This window comes from Symphodus melops (assembly GCF_947650265.1).
Source record: "Symphodus melops genome assembly, chromosome: 1".
Taxonomy (NCBI): domain Eukaryota; kingdom Metazoa; phylum Chordata; class Actinopteri; order Labriformes; family Labridae; genus Symphodus; species Symphodus melops.
The window spans coordinates 18967758-18990289 of NC_136691.1; the positions used below are offsets into that span (position 1 = coordinate 18967758).

At 42.8% G+C, this 22532-nt stretch overlaps 1 protein-coding gene across 3 annotated transcripts in view; it reads left to right on the forward strand.

Moving 5' to 3' along the window:
* The window catches only part of fam49a (family with sequence similarity 49 member A), a 36022-nt gene that overhangs the window by 5980 nt on the left and 7510 nt on the right, over positions 1 to 22532 (forward strand). The window contains exons 2-3 of one of the 3 annotated variants that reach the window (XM_079353428.1): positions 16862 to 16911; positions 22325 to 22404. In XM_079353428.1, the coding sequence (XP_079209554.1) occupies positions 22335 to 22404 (70 nt within the window). In that variant the 5' untranslated portion in view covers positions 16862 to 16911; positions 22325 to 22334. Of the gene's footprint in view, positions 1 to 10471; positions 10616 to 16861; positions 16912 to 22324; positions 22405 to 22532 lie in introns of those variants that run through there. The other 2 variants (XM_079353426.1, XM_079353427.1) reach the window with 2 other exon arrangements.

The following is a 22532-nucleotide window of genomic DNA, read 5'->3' on the forward strand; positions in this document are numbered from 1 at the left end:
CCCACTGAGGTCAAGACCTATTTAACAGGCAGTAACTGTAGATGTTATTGTGCGACAGATATTCTGCTTTGACGAGACTCAAACATCACATTGAAAGATAACACAGAATTCAGACTTTCAAAAAGGACAGCTGCTAAAAGTCTCTCTGTGATTTTCTTCAGGACCGTTCTTCCAGAGGGAATGAAGGATTTTCTGTCGATATTTTTTTCTGGGCGTTTATGCTACACTGCCACCGTTAAATGGCTGTTTTTTTTTTTTTGTTCTTTTTCCACAATGAATTGCTAATTGAAAATGCTATCTTCCATGCTCTATCTGAAGCTACATAACCTGCAGGTCTCTTCCTGTTTGCTGACTCTGCACTGCCAGATTTGTGAGTGTAAAGCTGATAAGTTGAAAAAGGCGTAGAAGTATAAATCTGATCGTACGAGACGTGCATAAAGCTTTAAAATGTTGAAGCTTGACAGAGAGAAGTGAAATAACTGTGTGCTGCTGCTGCTTCACCACCACCTGTTCTTTTTTCTTTCTGTATTGTCACAGCAGGAGGAGGTCGGCCTCGGCCTAACTGCAGCTGCACACACTGATCCCGACAGGTGTCCACAGCTGTTTATTGTTGTTTGTTGTTAAAAGGTGTGACACTCGTGCGTGCGTGCGTGCGTGCGTGCGTGCGTGCGTGCGTGTGTGTGTGGCCTGCAGAGCAACACTTTAATCTCCGACCCTGATTACTGTATCTGAGGATTGTGATGGTTTATGTTCATTTGAAGTCTTGGACTTGTTGATATTTGTAGGTCCAGAGGCTGTTTCAAGAAACGTAGAAAGTCATTTCAGTTTGGAACGTTCCAGAGTCCTACCAGAAGTATCGTGACCTCACTGCGTGATGATTCAGCCATGAGGGCTGTTAATGAAAATACAGTTCCTCAAGCTTGTCACATCTCTATTCTGGTAACAGATAATGTACAATAAAGCACTGTGATTGCTGCCAGAGTTCCTTCTGTCTGATTCTGGGTTCTGCCTCCTGTATCTGTGACCGTGTGTGTGCGTACGAGGCAGCCACACAGGTTCCATGGCATGCAGACTCTGAGTTACTGCGTGAAGGCAGTGTAAGGAGGAAACAACATTGGCCCAGATATGTTGCATGACTAACGAAGCGAGTGCACTCGATCTTATCCTCAGTCAAGCCTGGAGACTCGTCTGATGACAGAGACCTGGTCTCAAAAGGTCAAACAACGCCTTCTAGACTTTTCTGCAATGATTAGACCTGACCCTTCAGTGCAGAGCAAGCCTTCACAGAAAGCCATAAATAGGTTTGTTTTTATAAGGAACACCCCTGTGCCCCAAATGTCTTGGTATAGCCTGCTTTTTTTTGTTGTTGCAGAAATTACCCAGGGATCCTTTCTCTGAGCTGTGAACAATGTCATGTCAGCGTCTGCCACTTGGCCCGGATGACAATATTTTGATAGTGAGGTTGGACCATAGACGATGTGAAAATATAGGTACATTTGAGAATCCTGATGTTTAGTAATACGTTCTTTGAATAACACGTGTCATTTTATTACAAAAGTTTACATGCAGAAGTCCAAGGTGGTGTTTTATATGTGCTTTTTAATCCTGAGCAGTAGAGCTGTATTAATGGAGCTTTAACTACTCAACTTGTTTTCGTTGTCTGCCCCGACACCATAACTGAAGCTGAAGAAGGTTAACATAATGGTGGAGAGTGTAAATAATGGACGAGGCTGCAGTGAGTCGAGCTTCCAGCTCAACTTTACGGTACCTGCCACGTCTGTTTTCTGTAACCTCAAGTGACCTTTGATTGGGAAAAGAGAGTGACGCTCATTAAATGTAAAAAAAAAAAAAAGACGGACAACGTGACAGCTCCTCAACAGTGAAGCCAATGCATCAGGCGCTCTTCCTACTTACTGGCTGCAGTACATTAGTCATACTATGACTGTGGAAATCCCATCTCCTCCATGTTAAAGGCAGCGTTGGTATTGTTTCCAGATAGTTTGAAATTGTCTTTAGGTCCTGATAGACATTAATAACTCATGTACTCTGAAACAGGAATGAAGAAACTGTCATCTGTAACAGTTCGACCACAAACTTCGACCAGTGTCTGCCACGAGACACCAACATGATGAACCAATCAGGTCTCCCTGTCTCATGCTTGTTCTCTACATCACGCGTGCACTAGCCCACGCTCAAACAGACTGAGCACTGACGTAATGCTACTTTTAAAATGATGCTAGTTTTTAAATGTCTACTAATGATAATAATAATAATAAAACATTTTATTTGTAAAGCACTTGACATTCTTCAATCTCAAAGTGCTCTAGCTTTATTGATCAGATCCAGACTTTACTGCTTGGTTTCCTTCTGCTAAGCTAAGCTAACTAGCTGCAGCTTTATAACAGACAGATTTGAGTTGTTTGAGCTTCTTATCCGGCTCTGAGCTGACAAAGCCAATAAGCTTGTGTCTCAAATGGTCAAACTTCCTTCAGCTTCGAGGAAAAGTAAAGGCAAAGGGATTTTTTTATTTGACGACTTTCAAGAAATGTCGCCTCATTTTGAGCCCTGTAAGTGATGTCGAGTTTAAAATCAAGTCACTGAACACAACACAACACCCACAACCATCAGAAAAATGCACAGCACGAGCTCACTTCACACATTTTGAATAATTCAGGGGGGTAAGGATAGTTATCATGACTGTTGGTGTCTGCAATCAAGATCATTAAGTTTCAGGCAGACGCTGACAGCTGCTCATCAGTTTTTACTGTATCAGTTCAGATTGTCTCATTGCCAGGATCAACAGGACTTCTGTGAGCCAGGCTGGGGGGGGGGGCGGCCTCCGCCCAGCGGAGTTTGTTGCCGAGCAGATCGTTTAATGCTCTCACGCACACACTTGGTAACATTAGTTTCACATAAGAGTCAGTCACACACTGACATGGTTCCCTTTGTATCTGCAGTGCTGCTGCCATGAAGGGCTTGAAAGAAACAGAAGTGGCATTGAACAGAGACGTAGGAGGAATTTCTACGCCTGGAGTCCCACTCTGTGCAGCAGTAGCTGCTCGAGTCGCAGCCAGCCACTCGGCCTCCTCCTCTCCAAATACCAAACCGCCCTCCTTTACTTTCCTACTTGCGTTTTGCTTTGATTTCTTTTCCTCCTTCCATTGTTCTCTTCGTGCACTCTTGTGTGCCTTGGCACTCCGTCTCTCTCTAGCCTACTTTCTGTGTTTCAGAGCCTCTCGCTTGTTTACTACGCTCACAGCCCCCCTCCATCTCCTCAGCTCTGTAAAAAGAAAGAAAAAAGACCACTGTGAGGACTTGTCCCTGTTGCTGTTATCAGTCCCTCTCTCTCTCTCTCTACGCACCAGAGGCCAGATGTGGAGGAGGGATAGTGGCATGTTTGTAATGAGCAAGTGTAAAATTAGGCAGCAGGCCCAGCTGAGTGAACCACAGGGCACACAGAGCCAGCTGCTGAACAGAGCCAAGTACAGCTGCAGCAGGAGAAGACTACTCTCAGTATTGTGTTTCTGTGTGTGTGTGTGTGTGTGTGTGTGTGTGTGTGTGTGTGTGTGTGTGTGTGTGTGTGTGTGTGTGTGTGTGTGTGTGTGTGTGTGTGTGTGTGTGTGTGTGTGTGTGTGTGTGTGTGTGTGTGTGTGTGTGTGTGTGTGTGTGTGTGTGTGTGTGTGTGTGTGTGTGTGTGTGTGTGTGTGTGTGTGTGTGTGTGTGTGTGTGTGTGTGTGGTACGGTATGTGAGAGGGAGCAGCACGAGTACTTCTAAATGAACTGTGCTTGATGTCCAAACCCTGACTGCTAAAGAGTCCTTCAGTGTGTGTCGAGCAGTGAGAGCGCACGGTTCACGGACCAGAACACTTGAGCACTCCTGCTGGTGTCGAGTCCACTTGTTAGTGGAAGGATTAAGAGTGTGAACGATGCAGCAGAGTGAAGCCAGGCTGCCATTGTGGTGGTGCCGGTGCAGGTTTCCCCTTCTTCACCCAGCCCACCCTTTCCCCTGCTGCCTCTCAGCGGCACCCCGCTCCCCCCGGCCTGTGTCCATATTAGGGCAAAACTCAGCCAACCTCCCCTCAAGCAGAGCTTAAACCCCCCCCCCCCCAACAACGCCCTGCTGTCACATTTGCTCCAGCGAAGGGAGCCTAAGGGAGACGGAGCTCCCCTAACCCAATTTGAAGGCCTGTTTTTGTGGCCAGTCAAAACAACACAAGCATTTTAAAAATGGATGAAGAGCGCCAAGGCTAATCGTGTTGTTTTTAAAGTCCCCGGCTGGTGTTTGTGTTATTACTTTAGGACCTGTATTAATTGGCTTTACTTAAGCAGCTCTTGACCATAATATGCCTCTTTGTGACCACTTTTCTCCCACTTCTCTTTTAGTTTCTGTGCACATTCTTAGTTTGAGTATCCCATTGATGATAAAACTTGTAATCCTGGCAGCGTTTTTGCCACGCTATATTTACTCTGCTATCATTAATGTACATTTTTATGACAGTCATGCTCCTGAATACACCGCTTTATGCTCAGTAGTTTGCCGTTATGGTTACTCTGTGCTTTTTTCACGGGTCCTTTAGGATACATAACTTTGCAGAGCAGAACAGAAACAACACGCACAGATAATATCAGGCTGTTATGCTTAAAGGGATCACACTTAGAAACATGACTCTGTGTTGACATTGGGTCATGTATGTTGTAGAAGTTGGTGCCTTCTTGACTATGAAAAGGCAGAAAGTGTCTTTTTAGCTCGTGTGGATGAAAGACAACAACTCCCAGAATGCACAGCACCGCAGGAGTGGAGGATTTCTGGTGCATTCACGTGGTGTCGGACACATCGGACAAATGAGTTTCTGAGTTGTAAGATTCACATGAAACAGTTGCTCAAGTCAGAACAAATACTCGGAAACTCTGAAAACAAATAAACTGTAGGTGACTTACTGACTTGAAATAAGAACTGCATCAAAGGAGGGGACAATATATGTATTGTTTATAGTGACATACTTTTTATTCATGCACGTATTGCACATGACCTTTTTGCTCAAATATAACTTTTTGAAGCTTTTCGCTGATCTTCGTCATCGCATCCACTTTTATTACAATACTGTCAGTCTGAAGTCTTTCACACGTCGGAAGAACGACTTCCCAACTGGGAAACTTGGACCACCCGAGCAGCACCTACAGACATTTACTACTACCCACACGGCCGTTTCCTCAACTGACCCGAGATTTTTTCCTCAAGGAATTGGCACCTTTGAAATTCCTGGCAGAAAACGGACTCTACGATCGCGGTCATACTGGCCCTCCGTACTGTGCCGTACTCAAACATAATGACAATCTTTCGCAAAATGACGACCTTTGCCTCACCTGAGACTCATTTTCAGAAAAAGAAATAAGTTTTACCATCTCAGGGGAAAATGAAGGCGGGATGCACGACCATTCAAAAATACCAGGTTTCTAAAGATACAAATGAGTGAACTATCTCTTTAAAGATGTTTCAGGCATGAATACCTACCAATAGAAACAAGAATCTTTAGAAACGCGCAGCAGCACAGTCTGATGTTATGGTCCTGTCAAGGTACAGTGTGTAACATTGGTAGACTCACTAGCTAAACATTTGGTTTTTGCACGTCTGTCATTTTCCGAGAGATTCCCAAACAAAAGTTATTTTGGGTCTTTGGCGTTGACTTTGGTTTCCTTTTAGTTTATACAAAGTCTCTCTCAGAGGAAGTATGTTGACTTAGCAGACGAGGAACTACTGGGTCAGTACTCAGACATATTAGAACCTGAGCAGTGTTGGGTTAGACGCTGGCCAAGCTACTGTTAAGAGTGTTAAGAGTGCCACCAAATGTTTTGACTTCTATTATCTGATCATTCATGAATCAAGCTGAAAAACTACAAGCTGAGGTCAGCCACAGGAACATTCAAAAAATGAACCATCAATTCTTAATGATAAAATAAAGTGTAAAAACATTCGAACATGATGTCAAATAAATAAACCAAGTAGAACTTATGGCTTTGTGACTGTTCTGTAATACTATCATTAGAACAGTATTAATGGTAAAGTGGCATTGATCATAAGGAGGCGAGGCCTGGGGTGCTCTGACCCTGGAAATAATCATCAAACTGAGTTGATTCAACTTTTCGTTCTTGTAGTTACAACTTGTTGTTACAAGCATGGCCATGTGAAATATGTGAACAAGTTAAAGAAATGAAAGCGTTCATTCCTGCTGTATTGAGCTTTTTTTTGAGTGTCTCGTCTGTAGAGTCATAAATCGTCACGTAAGAAGAAGCAAACGAAAGGCAAATTCCTTCAACTGCAAATCAGGTTCTGCTGGCTTGACGTTTTTTGGGCTTGACAGAAATAGAAGCAGCATTTTCTGATGCTCTGAAAATAAATTTCATTTTACTACACCATATGTATGAAGACCAAACCACTGGTTCTGGCCAACAAGTAGTTATATGAATGTGATGGCACAGACACAGAGAAGAAGTGAGGCTCAAGCTGCGTGACGGATCACACTTCACTCTGCTGCTTGAGCAAACATGTTTTGTCTTTTCAGTTTTTTTGGGGGGTGTACAGAAACAGAGTTTTGCATTTCCTGTTGAGCTGAGTTTGACTTGATGGTGACGCTGACTGAAAGGATTCCTCACAGAAGTGTCAATTCTTTCTCGTTGCTCACTTGTGTTTTCGTGGTTTTTCTGCACCGATGTCAGAACACAGTTGGATTATATGAAAGCTACAATCGACACATCTCTTCATGTCTGAACTGTCTGCTGTGTTGTTGCTCAGTGCTAGGATGAAGATCAGTCATGCAACAAATTAAAAACAATATCCAATCTAAACTAAAGACGCATGCCTGACAGAGACAGTCCCGGTGGATTCTGCTCCTATTAATGGAGGTCAGGTCAACGAGGTAGCCAGTATTTAATTGATGTTAAACAAAGGTAACACAACGACTGATGACACCATGGGCTCCAATGAGCTGATGTTTGTCAACAGGACGCATTTCGTCAGGTGTTTTGTATGTTTTAAACTGTATACGTTGATTCATTTAGATTAGATCATTTTAAATGAAGTGCCCCATCTGTAGTTCATGGTTAAATGGGACTTGATCTGTTACCAAATGCTGGGAATGTATGTCCCTTTAAGCATGGCTCCATCTGCTACAGCATTTCCTCTTACCTTTTTAAAGTGTTAATTAATGTATTTATTACACATGTTCATATTTCAGTTTGATTTTTTTCCCCCCTCTTGCACTGCATTTAGAGCTTCTGTAGGAACTTTTCTGTGAATGTTTTTGTTGTGCTGTTTTTGGTAAGCCCCTGTGGACAAAGCAGTACTATTCTATTATTGATCTTGTCCTATACATTGTGTTTTCTGATGATGATTTGCCCATCTTGAAACAGTCAATGGATCACTCAACTTAATGCTTTCTTTATAAAACTTGAAGGAAAAACCAGATTGCCTGGTCTGACACAGAACAGTGGGTGGTAATTAAAAGCATGTAGAGTTACTTTGAAGATAAAGTAGAGTCTTCTTTTAATTAAGTAGGTCTTCACTGTATCTGCTTTACAACCATGATATTATAAAATGATCAGAAAGTGTAGGTATCCAGTGGTTACAGATGTCCTGGTTTTCCCTTCAACCTCCCTAAATCCCTTAACCCAGAGCGCTCATCTGACTCCATCATCCAGTCATCAGCTGTTGCTATGCAGAATAGAGAAAAGACGCTCCAGAGTTGTCACTAACATTACTCATGGGAGGCTTGCAGTCTTCCAGCCCATTGAACCTCTATTGAGGTGTAACCCTTATTTGAACCCTTAGAGAGTGTCTGCAGGAGACAGAGTGTCCTCAGCCAGATGTGTCATTCAACCCACCCCACCCCTCCCTCTGCTTTTCACTGAGACAAGCCACCAGACCTGAGTTCACAGCACTGACTCATACTCATCCCCATACATGCATTTCTTATTTGCCTAAAAATTAAAGTGAAAGGTGCTCTCTGCAGGGATTTATACTTCCTGTTAAATTCATCAAACATCTGCACACACACAGACTGGCCTCGCGTGACACCGTGTATTGGGAATATGCATCTTCCAGCTGTGGAGAAAATGCTCATCCAAATGAATAATTGATTTGCAGGTTGAATCCTGGATGTCTATGAACATCAACAGCCGTCACGCGATGCAGGGTCTGTGCGGAAGTGTCCTGTTATAAATTGTATGGAGTATGTAATGGAGCAGTATCACCTAATGTGACTCAGAATGATCATGTTACATGGACTCACAGTTTGTTCATGGTAGGGTGGATTTGGACCGTGGAGACTTGTATTTGTTTGAATATTATGACGGGGAGAGCGCAGTGGATGTTTAAACGGACAGTGCAAATTGTTATTCCTAGGCTAAGAGACAAATGGGTTAAAGAGGGGTTAATCTTTCGTGTTGCAAATAAGAATATTGACAGTCATCGATCAGTCAAGGATTGGCAAAATCTGAGAAATCAGGTTCGACCATGTTGTGGAAAGGCCTAGTTCATGGATTATAAACATTATTTAACCTGACTGTTGATTAAGACAGTGAAGTGCAATATGAGGAAAGCATTTATAATCATGATGGACTTGAATTCAAACACCCCCCCCCCCCCATGCTGTGTATACTGTACAAGATCAAACACTTCTCTAAAACTGTGCACTTAAAATGCCCATCATATTTTAAGGCTGAGTGGGAATTATGGTTAATTTAGATTTTGGAAGCTTAAATGTATCATTAAGAAAACAGTACGTCTCTCTTCAAACTGGGTCATGGCCTGTTCCTCCCCTCAGGACAAGAAACTGTTTCTGTCGACTGCAGATGAAAGACAACTGCTCAGCCGAATGCATCTCCACATTTCGTCTCTACGCTGTAAATGTCAAGAGTCATCGTCGTTAGCTTCGGTTACCTTTTCAAGAAATCATAGTATTTCCAGTCTGCTGTGGCGGACTTGATACAGTTTTTTAAGAGGAGCAGTTGGGACAAACACTTCCTGACTCACTTTGTATCTTTATGCTGATCACTGTCTGCCGTTAATTCAAGCAGAAATAAAAAGGATGTTACTTCCCCTAATTTCAGAGGACAGTCATTTCTGCTCGAATGCTGGTTAACAATAATTGGCAGTTACTTTTATTTTTTTAATTGCTGGCAGTCAGGAAAAGTCACAAGTACATTTTCAAAGTAACGACAGCAGTCTAAAGATCATGTATTATTCTCCTTTTCAAAAAGCTTAAATAAGTCTCAGAGCTCCACAGAACATGTCTGTGACGTGTCTTGTTCTAAATCCACTCTGATCCTGTATTTGATCCCGTCTATAAACTCCTTTATTTCAGCCCTGATCAGAACAGGCTGTTTCTGTGTCTGTAGCTTTAAATATGTAAATGAGCTGTGTCTTACCACGCCCCCTCTCTGGAAGGACTCGGGTGGTTCAGGCTTTCTTGCACCATGCCCAATGGCTCAAGGAGAAGGCAGACTCAGGGGGCAGAACAAACACCTGGCTGTGGAGGGAGTGTCACCAAGCTGGGGGAGGGGTTACTGCCTTTTGTGATGTCACAAAGGGAAAATCTCCAAACTCTGTTTGAGCACACATTTTCTTAAAAGTGGAGCAGGTTCAAAGACAGAGAGGATGGACTGTTCTTGTAATGGGGGAGTTTGCAGACAGTGTATTTTGCATATATGATGATAGAAATACAAAGGGAGCTTTTTAGATATGTCCTGTCTATTTCCTGTAGTTTGAGTGTTATCTGTAAGGCTGCCACACTTTAAACTGTGTTGGTGTAATTTGCACAAGGTTGTAAAAGGTTTCAGTGGTTTGAGGCTAACGTTGAACATGCAAACACACCGTGAAGGCGCAGGTCTTGCAGGTGGATTAGTCTGGTCCATTCGATCTGATGAACTTTCAGAAATGCGGCCTGTTGTGTCCTTGTGGACATTGTTTGGATATATATTTTTTAAATCCTCAGGGCACAGTTACAGTGAATTTATTAGTATTGTTTCACTTACAGAGGTGAAAGATAAAAACTGTTTCTGCTCTGTATCAGTCATTCCTCTTTCTTCAGTTTATTCCCTTCACCAACATGAAGGCATTGTCACAATAATCTTTCTTTATCCTTCAGCTTTTAAGATGCAAAAAAACTCTTATCCAGTGGTTATAAGTTATGTCTCTGGATTATTTATGGTATTTTCTACTCATCCTCATATTCTCTCTCTCTCTCTCTCTCTCTCTCTCTCTCTCTGTGTGACAGTAGTGACAGCAGCGTTCATCACACACCTTCCTCTTTTTTTAAACTGTAAATTATAGAAGAACAAAGTGTGTGTGCGTGTGTTCCCTCCAGGTTTCAACTGTGCCATATTCATGTGCTTCCCCTGTTTAAACCAATGTCACTGCTGTCTCCATGGAAACGGATAGCTTTTAGACATAGCCTCGCAGGCAGGGTGTGTGAATATGGACAACACTGTTAATGTTCTCATGTAAGACTGTCTAACATCTTTTATGGGAGCATATTTGTCAGAGCTTATGGAAGAAAATGCTCCAGGTTAAATCAGGACATGGACTCAAGAATTCATTGATACAGTGTGTGTTCCTAAGGTAAGAGTCTGTATGCATTATTGACAGCAGCAATATTACTTTTTACTTACTCTGTTTCTTTAGGTCTCTAGTCTGCAAATATGATTTTGACTTGAAGCTAGATCTGTCTTCAGGACAAAAAAAAGTTGCTCTCTGAGATCTGCAGTCATGTTTTCAAAAAGTCAGACGGGCTGTCTGTCGTCTTGAGAGAGAGAGAGAGAGAGAGAGAGAGAGAGAGAGAGAGAGAAGGTGTCAAAGTTTAACCCTCGAGATCCCGGGTGTTTTAAGAGATAAGCTGAACTAAAGGTAAAACTTTGTCTAAATGAAACGTTTGTCCAAATCTCACTTCCTGAGAGACGGTGAAGGTGTTTAGCCAGCTCTGCATCCTTCTTGAAACCTCTCTGTGTTCTGACCTCTCTCCATTATTCAGAATAGTTTTACAATGTTTCTGCTCGTGGAGCATTTTAGAAACATGCCGAGGCTTTTTTAGGATCGTGCACACTCACTTTTATTTGAAGTATTTCTGTAGCCTGCGTAGATCGCTGCGATGCCAGCCTAAAAACTGCCCACTCCTCATCATAACAAAAAAGGACATTTAAACTTAGAAGGAGGACATACTGTCTGATTAGTGTTGTTAGAGAAGCCAGCACTTACACACAGCATGTTTCCTTCATGTCTGATGTTATAGTAAGGTCATTTTTTCATTTATTCAGTAAATATCTCACAGATTGGTCTTTTAAAGTTCAGCCGACAACTGTTAGGTGGTGCGTTAATAGTTGGGGGGGTTGGGTATCACAGTCACAATCATATTTTCATAAGTCACAATGAGACATAATGAAAGTGTATTATTATATGTGGGGTCCCTGGAAAATTCCATTCTGCCTCCTGATGGATGTTTCCTGAAAAACATGTTTATATTTCCGGAGTGTGCGGCACACATCCCCCTGATTGCCTCCCGTCTGCACCACCCGCCGGGATGATTGACATATTTACCGACTGCGAAAGTGACTGACTCATCTGCTCAGTGTTTGGCTAAATGTGTGGCTAGTTTAGTTAAAAGGCTAGGCTCCTTGGGATAAATGATGGAATAGCACGCAGGCTGATTTTGTAAATAGCCTCCCTGGTTTGTTAGATTAATGAAATTCAGCGTGATCGTGTTAATGAGCTGACTGCCTGGTGACACCTGTCGTGCTGGCAGGGAAGAAAAAAAGAAAATGGAGCCACCACTGAAATAGGAAGGAGAACATAGAGAGATGAATAAAGAAAGCAGGAAGAAGAGAGAACATGGATGAAGATGTAAATGTGCAGAGATGGAGAAGTTGATGTGTCAGTGAAGTGGGCGTCATGGCGACGTGTCTGCTCTCATCAGTGTGCAGTCTGTACTGTCCACATGGTGTTTTGGCAAGTGTGTGCATGTGTGTGAAAGAACTCATGAAGTGTGTGTGTGTGTGTGTGCGCAGACCAAGTGTAAAGTTGAGGTGAAATCCGCTCATGTGTCGCCACACACTAACATGCCCATATAAGGACAGTCCCTGTGGGGCCGCCATTCATCCATTCATCCACAGCATCCCACCTCTTCTTCCATCCCTCTGTTGCCATGCAGGTTCTCCAGAGGAGGAGGAGGGGGGGTATGTTCAGACAGAGGAGCACTATTTACACTGACACATGGGTCTGTGTCCAGTCTGTCCCATGACAGCTCTTCATGTACATCTTTGTTCAGAGTTCATATTTGCACCTCAAATGTATCCGTGAAGGCTTCTTCTTGCTCAGTAAGGAGAACTGGTTAATATGTGACTTTATCTTTTTAACTTCTAATATGCTTTAATTTATGGAGGCTGGCTGATTTAAAGCCCATAGTTCAACACTAATAATCCATAAAAACACAAAGGCTATACATTGTAGCAGATGGGCGTATTTGCTCCTCGTCAGTGATTTAGGCAGAAATGGGAAAACAGGGGGTGCAAAAAAAAATACAGGGGGTGCAAATTTTTTTCAGTGTCACTAACGGCGGCGCGGCGGTTATGTGCTCCCTAACACACTAGTTTTGAAGAAAACTGAATAAGTCTCTAAATGGTGCATTCTGTTCAATAAGATGCATTGTTACACATTTTAGTTTTCACATTTTAGTTTTCCCAAGCTTCATAATGTTGATTTACTGTACAGCCCCTACCCTGACACACCCCATCATCATTTGACTGCAACTCACTTGGTTCATGTTGTCTAAGCCCTTTGTTGGCCCACTGCTTCTCTCTGCACTTTCTTTAAAAAACAAACAACAAACACATAAATTCATAATATAATATTGTGTCATCCAGTAATAATAGATCCCTAGACCTTGATAAGTCAATCATCTGGAGCTAAACCCTGCAGTCCGTTGATTGGTTGAAAGAGTCGTCACTTCTTGTGTTACGTTGGTAAACAAAACTCCACCGTGTTTAAACCATTGACTGTAACACAGCTGATTGTTTACGTGTGTATTTCTCCTCGCCGCACACAGCCTTCTCTGAAACAAAGCTGGATTGAGTTCTTGTAATAAACAGTCACATGCCAATGACAAAGTGGATGAACTGCTGGATGTTTCCAGCGTTGGTTTTGTTTATGTAGCGTTTTTCTCTTTTGTTGGATTTATTAGTTAGCGGATAGCTGTTAGCGGTTAGCTGCTACCATTTGACGCTATTTACATAGCGGCTATCGTTATCCTGACATTCCGCCTACCAAATAGGGCACGGGTGGCACCGTACAGAAACCCGTGTAGTAAGCACGTCTATTAAATGTAGATTTTTGCACGGCCTAGGTCAAGCCGTGCAAAAATTTCAAGGCCGTGTTTTTTTAAAATAGGCCGTGCAAAAAGCGGCTTCGCGGCAGGCTACCTAAATCAGTGCTCCTCGTCATTTTGCTGATTTGAAGAAAAGCCGAGCTAGATGTGTTTTGAAAAGCGCTTTTCTGAGAACAAGCCCCCTTTGTTTTAGCTCTACGTTGGCACACACCACACGTCCTACATGATCTTCCACTGGCAGCACACTGATCAGCTGTTTGTTTAGTGTGAATACATGAGGATCCTTTCGCAGAGGAAACAAGTCTGCAGACGGAGACTCAACAGGTACGGATGAACGATGGGAGAAACTCAATAACCGTTTATGATTTGATCTCTTCATATGACACAACGTGCTCCAGTGTAGGTTTGATATTCAGCACTGTTAATTGGTCCATTCACCCCAATCAGAGGTGAGTCTCTGTCGTAGCCCTGAAAACCCCCAGCTTAAACCCTGAGTTACCTTGTTAGCCCCAAATCCTGCTGCAGACTTGTGCTGAGACTGAATAAGCTGCAGCAGATGGGACTCAGAGCAAAACACATTTGGAGGGAAAAGACCAGCAGAAATGATCTGAAACTGTAGAGGTTGAATATGATGGATTAGCTCGTTCAGATGATTCTTGGTGTCGTGATTGGACTCATCATGGATTCTGAACCTGAAATCAGGTTGTTGTTGGACAAGAGGGCCTGACTGTATTTCCACAGTCCTGCACTGACTGTAAAGCATCTCTTCTCGTCATGAGGGCCAATGTCTGACAGGACTGGAAAACACCAAGAGAAACTAAAGCACAACGCTCTGTCTTGTTTATTTAACATCAGCGGTGACGCTTCGAGTGTTTTGGTTAACCCGACTTTAGCAAGGTGTGGTGTCTTGTTGCGGGGAACTTTGTCTTACGAGGAACAAAAGTAGGGTATTAAATTAACAAAGCTCCCCTGAGGAACTTTGACTTTGGGCCGTTTGGCGCCCCCTTTGGACAAAGTAGTGCCTCTGATCTCTTTCGAGCTCTTTGACTGGTACATATTTTAGAGGTGGTGGTGAAACAGATCACAGCTCCATCTGTCATCCGTTCTGATCGGCCCCTACGGCTCGGGCTTCACGAGTTCTGTCGATCAAGAAGAAGAAGTTATACTTTATTAATCCCACGAGGGGAAATTCAGTTTTTTTTACACTCTGTCTAATGACACACACATAGGCCGAGATACACACTCATGCACAAACAGGGTTCCAGTGACATGCATTAATGGAGAGGTCTCAGAGTGAGGGGGCTGCCCACAGCGAGCGCTCCAGAGCAGTTTTGGGGTTCGGTGCCTTGCTCAGGGGCACCTCGGCAGTGCTCAGGAAATGGACTGGCACCTCTCCAGCTACCAGACCAATTTCCAGACTTGGTCCGTGCCGGGACTTGAACCGGCGACCCTCCGGTTCCCAACCCAAGTCCCTACAGACTGAGCTACTGCCGCCCCAAAATGTCTAAACTTGATGTGTCGCCTTGACACTTAAACCAGTGAAGAGAAGGCCGTGCTTAAATCGTGCCATGAAGAGCCGCTGTATTAACAGGAAGAGTTTATATATTCTCTGACTTTCACACAGAAACGGGTCACGAGGCGCTCATCATTCATTTTACACCTTTCCTTGGTTTCTAATCCTGCTTGGTCTCTTCTCCGTCCACTATCCCTCTGTCTGCTCTCGTGCAGGTGAAAGGCCAGTGGCTGTGCTGTAGCTTTATGTTGCAGCCTGCTGTAATCAGTTGCTGTAAACTCAGCCAAGCTAAATTACAGAGCGCTGTGTTGGCTCCAGAAGCTGAAGGATGAATCCACAGTTTGTGTCACATCTCGCCGAGGATCTCTTCTTCTTTATGTCGATCTGAGGAGAAAAAACCATCCCATCTGAACTCTGGGATTTGTGACTGGTAACATCACTGGTGAGATGCTTCAGCAGTCAGATACTCAGATCAGATCCGTGTGCATTAAAGACAAACTGAAGGTCATGTTTATCTTCATAAAGGGGGGGAACATGAATATCAATAACAGTCTGTTTTAGAGCAACACAGGAGCCTCAGATCGTATGCAGCATGATCTCAGGTGCCGCTGACTCAGTGTTCACAGTTTGAAGTTTTCTCCATGGATATCAGATGTTGGAGACAGAATGCTGCATTGATCTTATTCCTTCCTGCGAACGGATACAGTGACTGCTTTCAGACTCTGGGATCATAATCCGATTATTAAGATGTTGAATCCAAAATGAAAACAGAAACAGCTCTGCCTGATTATTCTGCTGTTTGTCATCAGTTTAATCTAAACTCGACCACTGATAACATATCGTCACATTTAAACAATGAGTGGTTAAATGAATTGGTGTGTTTTTATTACCCACCTCTCTAAAACCCACTAAGGTCAGTAATCCTGCTGTTTCTTTCCCTCAGGCCTCTCTGGTGGAGGCTGGAGTCACGACCCCTGTCCTGCTGAATATCTGCTTTATTTTGCTCTGTTGGTAGAGTCGGTCGTCGGGGGTTCGATTCCCGGCTCCTGCAGCTCCATGTCCGATGTGTCCTTGGGCAAGACACTTAACCCGGAGTTTCTCCCGCTGCTTCGTTGGTGGCGTATGGATGGATTAGTTACTTCTGATGGTCAGACTAGAAATGTGCTTTACAAGCTCAAGCTTTGCTGCACGTTTGTCGACTCTCAAGTTGTTCAACAGTTTAAACTCCACTGCCATCATTTCTCTTTCCTCTTGTTTCAGGTACAAACTTCCTGTTTGAAGCTGAGAGTGTTATTCTCGAAAGCAGCGATGATTAAAACAAATGTCTGATGAAAACAAAGAGTTTTGTAAATGCTCATTTAAGAATTGAGAGCTTCCGATAATCCTGCCCTTGTTTTTAAATGTTTTCCTGTAATGGAGACGTGTCACATTGAATGTGCACTGTGCTCATGTTAGAGAGTGTGTGACATGTTGTGCAGCCCTGCTGGAGGGACGACAGACCATCAGCAGCCGCAGCTTGTCAGGAGACATTTAATACTCCAGTGAACACGGAGCAGACCGAGCCTTAATCAGTTTTATTTGGGTATAACGTACAACAGAGCAGGGTGTAGATTTCAGTGTTCAATAATTCAGCAGTGTGTTCAGTGATGGGGGAGGGCTGCATTTGTTTGCTCGGTGTTTTATGTGCGAGGAAAAAAAGAGGAAGTATGTTAATGTGTCAAGGTGTTCACTGTACCTCGCTGGTATGCAAATGGTTGATATGCACACAGGTGCTGCAGAAGTACACACACACACACACACGCACACACACACACACACACACACACACACACACACACACACACACACACACACACACACACACACACACACACTCCTCCAAAACGGCTTCAAATTTTTTTAATTTTTTTTTACCCAGTATCAAGTCGTACTGCTCTTATTGATCCTAAAACAGATTCTTTCTTTTCTCTTGTTTCAGAGACAAAGCGGATGATATAGACAGCAACCCGAGGTCCTCCACCCGAGAAGGTACAGGACCGTACACACACACACACACACACACACACACACACACACACACACACACACACACACACACACTGAAAGCAGCAGTAGTTCTTTTGATGGGTGTAGTCATGCTTGACAGAGAGCACGCTCTAAGCTGCTGCTAAGGCACATCAACCCTGCAACAATGCCGAGCTTTAGATGATTACAGGGAGGATTAGTCTGCACTTGTTGTATTAAAACTTTCTGCTCTTGAGCTGTTTGTCCTCGGGGAAAGAAAAAAAACAACTTCTGAACCTCCACTTCTCAAGTAATATCTATGGGAAGGGTCTCCAATCAATTCATATCAAACATATTGTAAACATTTAGATGTAATCACTAGTTTTTATCGTCTGTTTTCTGCGGACAAAGACTGAGCTGAGTCCAGACACGTCGACTCGTCCCTGTTTAAGAAAATGTTTTAATATTACATCAGAGTGCCTCAGATTTTCAGTTTAGACGATTTTTCACCATGATCTTTGTTTCTATTAACCTGGACAGTCATTTATTTATTAGCCATTCGACCTCTGTCCCTTATCCTTGAAGAGTAGCAGATTCCTTCACATGATGTTTTTCATAGTTTGACCCGGTGCAGCGCTCACCTCATCCTGTCCTAACTCTAAAATAAAGGCATAGAAAGACCAAACGTAGATCGAAGACAAACTCAATCTTCATCTTCCACTGATAATTATTAAATATTTTAAGATCATCTCTTCTTCTGTCGTTGGTTGGAGGTTGGTATTATTGTAGCAACACTTCAAGATTTTGAAGATTATAGTCTGAGGAATAATCTACCATAGTATCTATTGCGTTACAGCAGTGAAGCTAATGTAGCGTAGCTTATCTCTTGATGAGCATGGCAGATAAAGTAGCAGCACCTCGTCAACTATTTAACTATGGTTAAACAAGTGTAACCAATGTGTTAACATCGCATACACGGTGATTTAAGATGTGAGTTATATTCTGGTCATTTCACCTCTGAAAGGTGATTAAAACAAAGATCAATCCTAATGCTGTTAGACATCAAAGTCAGCCCTCTAAGAAAACAGTGTTTATTCTCCTCTGAGCTGAATGTTGTTTCAGACAGACGGTTAGGAAACGATGAAAACACAACACTCACTTTTGTGCATTAAATGCATCAAGTTAACTTTTATTCTAAAGAAAATAAGAGCCACATACTCAGCTTTGAGTCATGCTCACTGTTGGAGTTGAAGGATTGTGTCACTCATCAGGACTGACGAGTAGATTAACAGGACTGTTACACTTCTAATAGATTTAAAAATGGTGGCGTTGGTTTAAAAAAAGAAGGTTTGAAGCTCCACGATCAGATCATTTACACACAAACACTTTGATTAGTTATTGAAATGTATTTTATATTAGGATAAGCCTCTTGAAGTGTATCATCTGGTTTTCGAGGGCGTCCCAGACAACATACTGTCCAAAGACCAAAGTACATCATAATAATATAAGGACAAAACGTAGCACATTACAGACACAACATGCAACAGAGAACAGATAGAACAACAGGTACAGCTCCAGACTGGACACCTGGAGAGCAGAGAGGTTCAGTCCATACAGTGCTGACTTTATTGAAGGCATCCTCAATCATTTTGAAGATAAGAAAACAAAGTGTTTTTAATAAGTGAAGTGATGACAAAGAACAAAGATTTAAAGGAAACGTATTTGTATCAGAGGGAGCACAAAACATAAAAGCTTTGAAACAGAGGGAACAGTGAAGAGAGACTGATCAGAACATGGTGTGTAAATGACAACAAACAGTCAGGATCATTCAAATGAACACATTTGAAAACAAATTGATACCAGTGAAACTGCATCAAGAGTTCACCATGTTTTCTATTTAGTGCTTTTTGACTTCCTTTATCTGACGGTTTATGAAAGAAGAAAAGTTAAAGTGTCGATGCTCTCAGAGATGTGCAGATAACGAGAGATTACGAAAGAGGAACCAGGCAGACGGTTCCCTGTTTGCCTTTTCCTTCTCTGTCTGGTCGCTGCACGAAAACAAAGAGCCGTTTCTGGTGTGTGAAGCTCAGTAGATGTTGGAGCTTTCAGAGGGTCAACACAGAAAATGAGACTCTTTAATGGGGCTGCCAGGTTATGTATGGGACTCCCACACATCTGTGAGAGAGTCTGAATCAGCCTGGTACACCTCTTGTGTTCAGCGTAATAGTTCAAAAGCCTGTGTTTATGTCATGTGAATCACGTCATGATGTCACGTGACCTCGGGTAAAGAAAACAAGGAGAGCATGTGGACGTCTCAGGTTTAACGAAGAAACCATGATGAGGCCTTCAGGGAAACATTTAGCATGACTTCAGTGACTCGGCTTCATCTTTTATTCTTCAACTGGACTTTTCTGAGAGTTGCATTTATTTCTGTCTCAGATTGTCTTGAGCTGTTTGTTTTCATTTCCACCTGAGCGTCCTGAGAATTTGCTGTTTACCTCGAGGAAAAGCACGATAAACATGAAATAACGAATGAATATGATTGACACTTTAATGTCTGCATTCATATATAGTGTTTATACTGTCTTTGACTTTTAGTTTGACAGTCTTACAGGAAGTGTTGAAAACTTGAGATATTGCACGTAGCATCTTTTTCCCTTCTCCTCGTTGTGTCCTAAATATTGACATGTCGGGTTGATGTCAGGATTTTCCATGTCGTCGTTAATATTTCCTGCTTTCTTCTTATGTTTAGACGGGAAAGGTGGCTTCCTCCTCTTCATTCGATTGTGGAGTCGAATGCCACTCAAGTCCAAATGTTTCTCTCAATCACAGCTTTCTCTGTGGTCAGAGGCTGAGTGACATCACCACCATCATCCACACTCCCCAGTGTTCAGAACGACATGGCATGCCAGCTATGTTAACATGAGCGCACGCACGCCTCTCATGAATCAAAGCCATACATTTTCTGTCTGGAAGTTGCTCAATGCATTCATTCAATGATATCCCACAATGCAACAGTGCAGGAGAGGTTTCCCTTCAGACATCTCTTCAAAACGTGAAATTCCCCGACACGCTTTTTTTTTTCTTGTAAAAAACCAAAATGATTGAAGGGTGTTAGAAACTTAAAGGGTACTCTGTCACAAGTCCCTTCGATTTGTCACAAAAGCAAAGGTTCCAGTCTGTGGTGTCTTAAGACGGGACTGTGAGTTGGATTAGTTACCTGAGGGGGGAAGAACTGGAGTTTGGCTGCTGACTCAGAGTGTTGAGTGTCGACGACGGAGCTGTAGCCGCAGGTCAGGGTTTGTCTAAATAAAAAAAACAACACACTACTGAAGCACATGTACCAACTTGACTCTTATTACAGTGCAACTTTGACCCATCTTTGAAATAAACCAACACTGCCCCCTTCTGGTCTAACCGTGTATTTAAGAAACCAAACAGATTTGACTGCGTGATATTGATAAACCGATGAATGTAAAGTTTTTGACACTTTCTCAGGTGTTCCTGTAAAAACTGTCGGCACACTCTGGGTAGTCACTGTGTGATGTTTGGAGGCGTGCAGATGAGAAATGAAAGCCATGGAGGGAAATGGTCGACCCTCTGCTGGAGGCGATGCAGGGAAAAATGCAGCGTGATTATCATGTGCACTTTGCAGCACAACGTCTCTTCTGTTGTCATTTCACACTTTGAATTATAAAAGAAAGGAGAAGTTTGTTGTGCGTGGGAAAAAGACGAGACGATGTGCCCTTGTAGTTCCTTTGTACGATATAAATCTGCAGCTCGAGGGACTCGGGAGACAAACTCTGAACAACAAGTTTCTAAAGTTCCTTTTTGAAGCACATCTTTTTCTTTATTTTAAGATTTATTTTCTGGCTTTTGTGGCTTTAATTAAAGAGATGGATGGAGTCAAAGAGAGAGAGTGATGAATTAAAAGTCGCCACAGATTCAAATCCAGGCCGTCCACTTCGAGGACCAGTACCTCTGTACATCAGCCGTGCTCACTAACCGTTCAGCCGCCGGCGCCCCGAGCACATTTTCTTTATTCAAGTGAAACTTCAGATAACAGCTTTTGTTTCCCACCCGACGCCTGCTTTGATCTTTTGAACCCTCCACTCTTACTCTTACACTTTACCTCCCCATGATGCGCTGCGATGTCGCTCTTTCTGCTGTAATCACGGCCTTATTATCCTGCGGTACGTCTAAGGCCTGCTGCGATTACAGACTGTGTGGCCACCCTCCATAGCTCAGGTCGACTTTCCTCTGGAAATTGCTACCTCCTCGCTGCCTTTTGCCTCCAATAAAAACCCTTCAGAGAGTGTAGGTAGCATTTAGGGCTGCAGCCACGTGTCGGGCCAAGTTTGGAAAGAAGAGCAAAGACGGTGGTGCAGACGCTCAGGAGAAATGTGTCTGTTTGCGTCCACACATGCAGCTCCTCCTGCAAATATCAGGAGTCTATCAGGGGCTCAAACACTTGTGCCTGGAAGTGAAAAGAATAACGTTTTATTGATTTTAAAGTTGAACTTCAGACAAACTTTTTATTGTTCTTTGTAGAAGACGTGATGAGGAATCCTACTTTAAATACGACTTTTACAAGAAATGTTTGAAGACTCTTAATGAAGTCAATGCAAAGAAGTCAACCTTCACCGACTCTTCTTGTGTTCAGCTTGTTTTGTGTTGTCTCACAGTGGCTCATCATACAGTTCATTCTTACCTAATTCCATCCAAACAAACAAACGGGGTCGTTTATCTGCTGGTGTTACCTGTGATTATTTAATGTGTCTTTCATATTTCTTATTTGATGAAACATCCCTGGAATACGGGGCAGCATTTGTTCCTTTAGAAGCACCTGTACCGTAAGTCCTGGTAGAGACGTATCATTATCCCAACGACGGCTTTTTTAAAATCTTTTTATTGGTAGTTGCAGGTTTTTTTAATTGAATACAGAAAACAGGCAATGAGGGGAAAAAAAGAAAAGAAAGGGGAAACCTGTTGACATAGATTATTCAGAACCTGCATGTTCCCCCTCCCCCAAGCATGTTCCCGGTCTTGTACACAGACAAACGTGCACTTGACCGTTTAAAAAAAAAAAAAATGTAAAGACGGCTCACTTGACTGCAGTTCTGTTCTGAGTTTAAAAAAAAAAAAAGATGTTTGTTTTAAAGTGGAACAATGAAAGAGCGAACCCTAAATGAATTTAGTCGCGAGCTGAAAGCCACGGATCAAAGTGCAGAGTTTAGCACTTGTTGAATGCACTGGTTGGAGTTTGCACGTAGAGTCACACTCACACATTTCATCAACACAAAAAGCAACATAATTTTAATGTTTGATTGCTTCAGATCGTCTACAACAGCTTTGATGTGCACCGCAGACTACATTTGATGTTTGTATTTGAGTATGTACTCATGTCTGTTTTTCACTGCTGTATTCTGACCATCAGGTTTGCTGGAATGGGTAACCTGCTAAAAGTCCTAACAAGGGAAATAGAGAACTATCCACACTTTTTCCTGGACTTTGAAAGTAAGTCTGGCAGAGGAGTGGAACAAAGGGAGGGAAGATGGATGGAGAGAAGGGGAGGGGAGGTGTAACCAGCTCGGCTGTTTCCTTTCCGTCAGCAGGTCTCTGCTTTGGAACGATGAAGGAGTCTG